This window comes from Elephantulus edwardii, unplaced genomic scaffold, assembly GCF_000299155.1.
Source record: "Elephantulus edwardii isolate Elephantulus edwardi_28Jun2011 unplaced genomic scaffold, EleEdw1.0 scaffold00032, whole genome shotgun sequence".
Taxonomy (NCBI): domain Eukaryota; kingdom Metazoa; phylum Chordata; class Mammalia; order Macroscelidea; family Macroscelididae; genus Elephantulus; species Elephantulus edwardii.
The window spans coordinates 8,441,511-8,450,882 of NW_006399782.1; the positions used below are offsets into that span (position 1 = coordinate 8,441,511).

General features: G+C 38.5%; 1 protein-coding gene across 1 annotated transcript in view; it reads right to left on the minus strand.

Annotated features, from left to right (window-relative positions):
- The window catches only part of LOC102872255 (poly [ADP-ribose] polymerase 15-like), a 35,206-nt gene that overhangs the window by 9,890 nt on the left and 15,944 nt on the right, over positions 1 to 9,372 (minus strand). The window contains exon 5 of the mRNA XM_006884304.1: positions 7,995 to 8,201. Within this exon, the coding sequence (XP_006884366.1) occupies positions 7,995 to 8,201 (207 nt within the window). The remainder of the gene's footprint in view (positions 1 to 7,994; positions 8,202 to 9,372) is intronic.

A 9,372-nucleotide genomic window follows, 5' to 3' on the forward strand; every position in this document is an offset into this window, starting at 1 on the left:
ACTGACAAAGGAGATTAATCAGAACTGGCTTTGACAAGCACTGTGGCAACTGGACAATTAAAACAGACTTTCAAGAGGGGGAAAAAAGAAGAACGAACTGGGGAGGAGGGTAGAGAAAATAGTGCAACAATGAATGAATGAAAACCCAAAATCTCTGTAAATGTTCATTAAAATTAATAAAATTTAATAATCAAAACAAAAACAACAACAACAAAAAAAAACCAACAAAAGTCCTCATGACTGGACCAATAGGCAACATCATGATAAATGGAGAAAAAACTGAAATTTTTAATTATTTCATCTTGCTTGCATCCACATTCAACACCCTTGGTACTAACAGTCAGGAGATTAGGAGACATAACACTGGGAAAATCTGCTGTCAAGGATCGCTCCAAAGTCCTGAAAAGCAATGATGTCAATCTAAAGACTAAGGTGTACCACATTCAAGCCAGAGTTTCAAGTCACTTGCTATGCATCTGAGAGCTGGACAGTGAATAAGGATGACAGAAGAAGAATTGATGCCTTTGAGTTGTGGTATTAGAGAAGAGTGCTGAAAATCCCATGCACTGCAAAAGAACAAATAGTATAATAAGAATGTTTCTTGAAACATTGGCATATCAGAGGCAAAGTTGTTTTGGGGCATGATAAAAAGCCATTCTACTTGCAAAGGTGGAGGGTCAGTGAAGGAGAAAAAAAAAACCTCAACAACCTTGTCTTTCTTTGGTCCCAGTGGACAGAGATCAGATTCACGGAATCATCAGGAGCTGTACTCACACCGATGGCAATTAACAACAAAAAGCCACCTGAGTCCACTCCCAAAAAGGATCTGAAGCCAGAACGGGTGGTTTCCAACCTTAGTTGTAGTGCACTTATGACTTGTGCCAGTACTTGCATCCGTGTAGATCTGGCTGTTTCCTCCTCACATGTTCTCTCCCTCTTACACCAGCAGAGGGATCCATTCTGCCTGACTGGCCTGCCAGCACTCAGCCCCTGGATTGGTAAAGAATGCAAACCCGGACAGACAGACTGCCCTAAGCTGAAACTCCATCTCAGGATGGGTTCCCCACACCTCAACGTCTGCTAAGCCATCAGAGGTGCTGTACATAGCCTGGTGCTATATTTTGGGCTATCTCCAGTGCCTTTAACCGTCTCTCTGACAAGCAGAATCTCTGCCCTGATTGGGTACCCCATCTTCAACCTTCTGTTAAGCAAATAGAAACACCATTCCAGACCAGACGGCTTGCTTTAACCACTGCCCTGGCTAACTGCCACAGTAATGGCAAGAGCATCATTTAAGCTTGTTCCATTTCCCTCAATTATCTTTTTATTCCCTTTTCTACTTTGATTCTGGTCCCTTTTGTACCTTCTCAGTTTGAGTTTTTCCTTTTGAAATATTTTACTCACCATTTTTCTTTTTGTTTTTTTAAAATTTGTTAGTTTTCATTATTCTCTTTCCCTATCTCCTTTCTTCACTTTTCTTTATTTTATCTGGTCTTGCCTGGAAACAGATAGTAAGACTATCCACATGTTGTTGTTGTTGTTATGTGCTGTCGAGTCATTTGCAACTCTTAATGACTCTATGTCCAATAGCTCTGAATCCTGCTCTTTCCTCTACCAATCTTATTGTCTCTAACACACTTACCCCCATCACCCCAGTCATTGAGTCAATACATCTCATTGAGGGTCTTCCTCTCTTGTATTGTCCCTCCACCCCTCCAAGCATGATGTCCCTCTCCAAGGACTGCTCCCTCCTTGCAACATGCCCAAAGTATGTCAGACGAAGCTTCAGAATCCTTGCCTCCAGGGAGTAGCATTGTTTCACCCTATCTAGGATGAACATGTTTGTTCTCTTAGCAGTCCATTGTATAGTTAATACTTTACAGTTCAAAGGAATCAATGTTTCTTCTATCATCCCTAGTCATTGTGCAGCTTTCTGATGCATAGCAAGTAATTGCAAAGACTATGGCCTGAATCAGGCACACCTTAGTCTCTAGACTGGCATCATTGCTCTTCAGGACTCTGGATATGTCCCTGACAGCAGACTTCCCCAGTGTAATTCTTTTTTTTATTATTATTTTCTGGCTGCTGATACCAAAAGTGTTGATTGTGGAGTCAAGCAAACTAAAGCTGTTAACAATCTTAATCTCTTCTCTGTCTATCATGATGCTGCCAATTGACCCAGTGGTGAGAATCTTTGTTTTGTTAATGTTGAGCTTCAATCCATATTGAAGGCTGCAGTCTTTAACCTTCTGCAGCAAGAAAGAGCTACAGGTCCTCTTCAGTTTCAGCAAGCAGGGCTGTTTCATCTGCATAACATAAATTGTTATTGATAAGCCTTCCTCCAATCCTAATGCCACACTCCTCCCCATAGAGTCCAGCCTCCCAGATGGCCCACATATACTCACATACACACACACATACCTCTCCTGCAGTTTCACCTGTTGCATAAGAGTAAAGATCATCTCCTGGTCCACTGATGGATTTTAGAATGCAAATATCACAAGCTCACTCTAAACTACTGTCCGTGAACAATGACCTGAGAACCACACAGAGATCTCTGTCTTTTATCACACTCACCAGAAGGCAGGAAGTTAAAGACTGCAAACACATCACCACTAAGGAAAAAAAGTCACCAAAAAAGCAACCAAAAGAAGATGATCTTTCATGTTCATAAACAGCCAGAACATCTTGATAAGAAATTTCAAAGATATCACAAGATAAAGGTAAACAACCCAGTTGCAAAATGGGCACAGGATATGAACAGACACTTCACCAAAGAAGACATTCAGACAGCAAACAATCACATGAACAGAAGTTCAAAACTCAAAGCTCTAAGAGAGATGCAAATCAAAACAACTATGAGATATCATCTCACCCCAGTAACTATAGCAAAATTCAACAGAGCCACAAATAACAAATGCTGACGAGGTTGTGGAGATACTGGAACCCTTATTCACTGTTGGTGGGAGTGTAAAATGATACAATCACTATGGAAGGCAGTATGGCGCTTTCTCAAAAAGTTGAAAATTGAAATACCATTTGACCCAGCAATTCCACTACTGGGAATATATTCTAAAGAAATTAGAATTGCCATTCAAACAGATATGTGCATGCACATATTTATTGCTGCTTTGTTCCCAATAGCAAAGGGATGGAAACAACCCAAGTGCCCATCAATAAATGAACAGATAGAGAAGCTCTGGTATAGTCACACAATGGAATATTATGCAGCACTGAAAAACAATGAATTAATGAAATATTATACAAAATGGGTAACCCTGGAGGAAATTATGCTGAGTGAAATATCTCAGTCACAAAAAAGACAAATACTGCATAATGCCACTGTTACAAAACAAGACTGACATAGGGTGTGGGGCAAAACTATGAAAAAAGGGGATAAACAATGTACACTGCATTGAAACAGATGAGGGAGAGAACTGTTTAAAAGGGATATATGATTTGGTATTATTTGCATGGCAAGAGTTCAGAATAAGAGCTGCATAGTAAAGTGGACTGGGGTGGAGGTGGGAAATTGTACAACAATGAAAGAATTTTTTTTCAAACAGAAAAGTGAACTGTAGGGGAATGGGCAGGGAGGAAAAGGAGTAATAAAGAATGACTGGAAATTCAAGTTCTCTATAAATTTTCATTAAAATTTATAAAAAGTTATACAAAAATAAATTCCAAAGAAAGTTAAATACCTTCATGGGGGGGGGCGGGGTAATGGGGGTGGAAATGAGGGCATTACAGGAAAAAAAAATCAAAACTCTAAAAGAACTTAAAAACAAAACTCTAAAAGAACTTAAAAAATATCAATACAAGATCAATTGCACTATCAATGGAAATTAGAAGCCACACAAAAACTGCAAATTGAAATTCAGATACTAAGATCAAACTTAAGAAATTTATAATAAAGTAGAAGGAAAAAAGAGCACAATTGGAGACATGAAAGACATAATTACATGGAAGGCAAAGTCCTTGATAATAATCCATAAGACAAAAAATTGGAATAAAATGGAAAAAGCATAAAAACTACATGGGACAACATCAAGAGAAATAACTAACGTGTGATTGGAATTTTAAAACAGAAAGAGATAAGCACACTAACAAAAAACAAACTCCCATCCAAAAGACCAAAAGACTGTTAAAGGTTCACTGGAAGAAAACTCCCAAACATGATGATGATGATGAAGGAGAGAACATGCATTCAGGATGCTGAGAGAACCCCAGAGAAGATGGACACTGAAAAGAAAACATCAAGACATGTGAGAAAATTTTCCAACCTCAAAGACAAAGAAAGAAAAAAGCAGGTCTGGAAAAGCAAAGAATTATCTACAAAGGCGATTAACACTAAGATTCAGTTTCTCAGCAGAAATCACACTGACAAAAAATGTAATGGGATGAAAACCTTGAAATCAATAATTATACATCCAGCAACATTGTCCTTCATATATAATAATGAAGTTAGGGCTATCAGATAAGCAAAAATTAAGAGAATTTGTGAAAACTAATCCAATCTTATAAGAAAGCTATTGGGAATTCTTCACAGAGAACAATGACAGAAACACACATGACAATATAATTCAGAAAGCAACCAAAACAAAGCATAAGTAATGTAACTGAGTAACTACAGGAAACCGGATATATCAGTGGATGAATGAGGATGACTAGGAAATAATAATAAGACACAATAAACATTGTAATTACAGAACTTCCAAATAGAGAGGAAAAAAGGTACTCTCAAGATAAGGTGAATGACTTTAGACTTGGGAATGAAATAGTAAATTACAGGGTAACCTCAACAAAAATAAATAAGCATTGCTCTCTATATAAAAAAGAAGAAAATCACAAACTGTTATTGTTTGTTGTTGTTAGATACTGTCAAGTTGACTACAACTCATAATGACACCTTGAACAACAGATCTGAACCCCGCCCTGTCTTGCACCATCCGCATGATCTCATCCAAGCAAAGCCCATTGTAGTCATCACTGAGTCAATCCATCTTGGGTCTTCTTCGCTTTCACTGAACCTCTACCTTTCTCGGTATAGTATCTCTCTCTCTAAGGGCTGGTTCTTCCTGAATATGCCTAAAGTAAGTGAGATGAAGTTTCCCTACTCTTGCCTCGATGGAGCACTCTAATTGCACTCCCTTCAAAAGAGCCTTGTTTGTCTTGGTATATTCAACACTGCTTGAGAAACGACAATTCAAAGTCATCAATTCTTCTTTGGTCTTCGTTATTCATCATCCAACTTTCGGAAGTTCAAGAAGCAATTGAAAATACCATGGGGTGAGTAAAGGGCAGGATAGTCTGTAAACGGATATCCTTGTTCTTCAGAACTTTGGAGAAGTCCTTGGTAACAGATTTTTGCAATGCAGATTTTTAATTTATTGACTACTGTTACTAATTGGAGGCAGGAGTGGCATCCACTTCCTGAACAACATGCCTCTGGAAACTCTATGAACTTTGATAAACGTCAATAGTTATAGAAAGGCTTCAGGCCTTTTGTTCTTAGAGTTGCAACAAATTATGCTCAACTAGAAGGCAATCAACAACAACATCTGCAACTAAGGGTGTTGATTCTGGATCCAAGTAAGATTAAATTGTTGATAACTTCAATCCTTTCTCCATCAATCATGATGTTGCCTTGGTCCAGTGGTGAGGATTTTTGTTTTAATCAAGATTAGAGGAAGACTAATTACCAACTTGCATTACACAGATGCCATAATCTTGCTTGCAGAAAGTGAAGAAGACTTGAAGCACTTACTGCAAAAGATCAAAACTACAGCCTTCAAAATATATATATATATATATATATATACATCTCACCATTAAGAAAACAAAAATCTTCTCCAATGGATGGCACAAATAGACTACCAAATAGAATTGAAAATGTACAACCAATAGAGGATAAACGAGATGATTTAGGAATTCATAAAATTAAATCTTCATATGTGTGATAATTTCTCCAAAGGAATGGAAAGAGAATCTACAGATTGGGAGAAAAATATTTTGCAACAATACTTCTGTAAAGGGACTAAATTCTTAAAGACATAGAAAATTCAAATCTCTCAACAAGAAAAAGACAACTGCATTACAAAATGGACAAAGGACACGAGTAGACACTTCACCAAAGAAAACACTCAAATGACCAAGAGACTCAGGAAGAAATTCTTAATTTCTTAATTTTAATTCTAAAATGTCATCTCATCCTAGAGATAGCAGCAAATTTCAATGAGACAGTAAACAACGAATGTCGATGAGAGTGTGGAGAGATTGGAAATCTCATACATTATTGGTTGGAATGTACAGTGGTGCTGTTGTGGTTGGTAGGTGCCATTGAGTTGAGTACGACTCATAGCAACCCTATGAACAAAAGATCTGAAACCAGTCCTGTCCTGCACCATCCTGATATTTCCTGACACACAAGAGCCCATTATGGCAGTCACTGTGTCAGTCCACCTGGTTGAGAATTTTAACAAATTTTGCAGTCTGAAATTGACCGAACATGCAATCAGGATGTATTAATAATAGCTAGTGACTAGAATCCAAAAGTAGGAAACAATGAATAAGGAACAGTAATTGGAATATATGGGCTTGGTGATAGAAATGAGGTTGGAAACAGAATGATTGAATTTTGTATTTACAATGATTTATTCATTGCAATTACTTTTTCTAAAAGACACACAAGGTGACTTTACATGTGGAATTTACCCAGTAAGCTGTTTAGGAATCATATTGACTATATTTGTGGAATAAATCATTGGAGAAGCTCAATATTAGCAGTGAAAACTAGGCCAGGCGCAGACTGTGGGTCAGATCATCAATTACTCATATGCACATTCAAATTGAGGCGGAAAAAAACTACAACTAAGTCCATGGGAACCAAGTTATGATCTTGAATCAATTCCATCAGAATTCCATGATCATCTTTAGAATAGGTTTGAGGTATTGAACACCAATGCTAGATGACCAGATGAGTTGTGGCATGATATCAAGGACATCGTTCATGAAGAAAGCAAAAGGTCATTACAGAAACAGAGAAGAAAGAAAAAACCGAAATGATGTCAGAAGAGACTCTAAAGATTGCACTGGAACATCAGGAAACCAGATCTAAAGGAAAACACGTACAATGGTGCAACCACTATGAAAAGCAATTTTTGTACTTCCATAAAAAGTTGAGACTAGGAAGATGATTTGATTCAGCAATTCCACCACTAGATATATATCCTGAAAAAGAAGAGTGGTAACATGAGCAGATATATACATTCATGTTTATTGCAGTATTATTTACAGGTAATAATATTTGCAATAGGTCTGAACCCTGCTCTATCCTAAGCCAATTTCACTGTCCCGACACACCTACCCCTATCATCCCATTTGTTGTATGAATCCATCTCATCCAGGATCTTCCTCTCCTGTGCTGTCCCTCCACCCCTCCAAGTATGATGTTCTTCTCCAAAGACCAGTCCCGCTTGGCCATGTGCCCAAAATGTGAGATGGAGCCTCAAAATCTTTGTCTCCAAGGAGCAGCTTGGGTTCAACTTCTCCAGAACAGACCTGCTAGTTCTCTTGGCAGTCCACGGTAGGTTCAATATTCTTCTCCAGCACCAAAATGCAAAAACTAATGTGTTTTGTAAACTTTCATTCAAAACACAATCTTTTAAGAAATGGGCGGGGGGTGGGGAGTCATTAAACCACTAGATGAACTTTTCAAAACTTAATTTCCTTTTTCTATCTTCTTCTTCCCTGTTTTGTTTTCTTCCTTTTTATTTGCTCTTCCTGCTTCCCATATATCATTTTACACTTCAGAAAGAAACATTCCTTAAAAAGCTCTGTCTCATACTTTGTGGACTTTCCACTTGTAGTTTAGGAATTTATCTATAAAGCCTAGAACTGACAGGAAACTGTAAGCCTAGTGAGTGTTCACACAACACTATTTCCTAAGTGATCTCACAGAGACCCTGTGGTCAGTTTTTTAATGACCATCTTACCTGCAGTCTCAGAGGTTGGAAACTGAATGGCAGGCAACACATGGCTTTCTCGGTTTTTCATGCTGTTGTAGAATACACTTAACAGATGAGGTAGAAAGAGGACAACTTTAACAAAGCTTAATGATCCAGAGAAATGCTTCTGGGTGAAATCTGCAACACCACTGATGATATCATCAGCTACCTTGGCTGGTTTTTTCCCAGCATTTCCTGAAAAGGAGAAAAAAAAAGTATTGTAAAGAAGTTTCAGCTGGTATTGTAATTTGTTGTTGTTGTTGTTGTTATGTGCCGTATAGTCGCTTGTGACTCATAGCCACCCTATGTACAACAGCCCTAAACTCTGCTCTGTCCTGTGCCAATCACACTGTCTCTGACACTCTCATCCCGATTATCCCAGTCACTGAATCAATGCACCTCATACAGGGCCTTCCCCTCCTGCGCTGTCCCTCCACCCTCCCAAGCATGATGTCCCCCTCAAAGGACCAGTTCCTCCTTACAACATGTCCAAAATATGTCAGACGAAGCGTCAGGATCCTTGCCTCCAAGGAGCAGCCTGGTTTGACCCTTTCCAGGATGAATCTTTTTGTTTTCCTAGCAGTCCTCAATACTCTTCTCTGGCACCACAGCTCAAAGGCATCAATTCTCCTTCTATCTTCCGTACCTTAGTCTCCAGAGAGACACCATTGCTCTTTAGTACTTTGGAGATGTGTTGTAATATAGATTTGGGAAATGTGTTCTTAGTGCAGGAAAAGAGAACAGAGCAGCTCCTGGCAGTTAGGAGCTGACCTAGCACATGATGAGGTCTTAGTGTCCTTTGACTGAACATATGCAATTCCACAGAAATTCATCAAACATGGTCCCTCTCAAGCCATGATAAATAAAAAGACACAACTACTCCCTAATCAGGGCGGATCATGAAAGTGTGGATATTCATCAACAAACAAATGGATAAAGAAGCTGTGGTATAGTTACACAATAGAATACTATGCAACACTGAAAAACAAGGAACTCATGAAATATTATACAAAATGGGTGAACCTGGAGGACATTATGCTGAGTGAAATATCTCAGTCACAAGAGGGCTAACATGGGGGTTGGGGAGAAACTAAGAAAAGAGGGAATAAATAATGTATATGACATTGAAACAGATGAGGGAGAGAACTATATAAAAAGAACATATAATTAGATATTGGTATGACAAGAGTCCAGAATAATGTTGTGACCCACACTGTCAAACGCCTTTGCATAGTCAATGAAACACAGACGAACATTCCTCTGGTACTCTGCTTTCAGCCAAGATCCATCTCACATTAACAATAATATCCCTGGTGCCATGGCCTCTTCTAAACCCAGCCTGTACTTCTAGCAGGTCTCTGTTGAT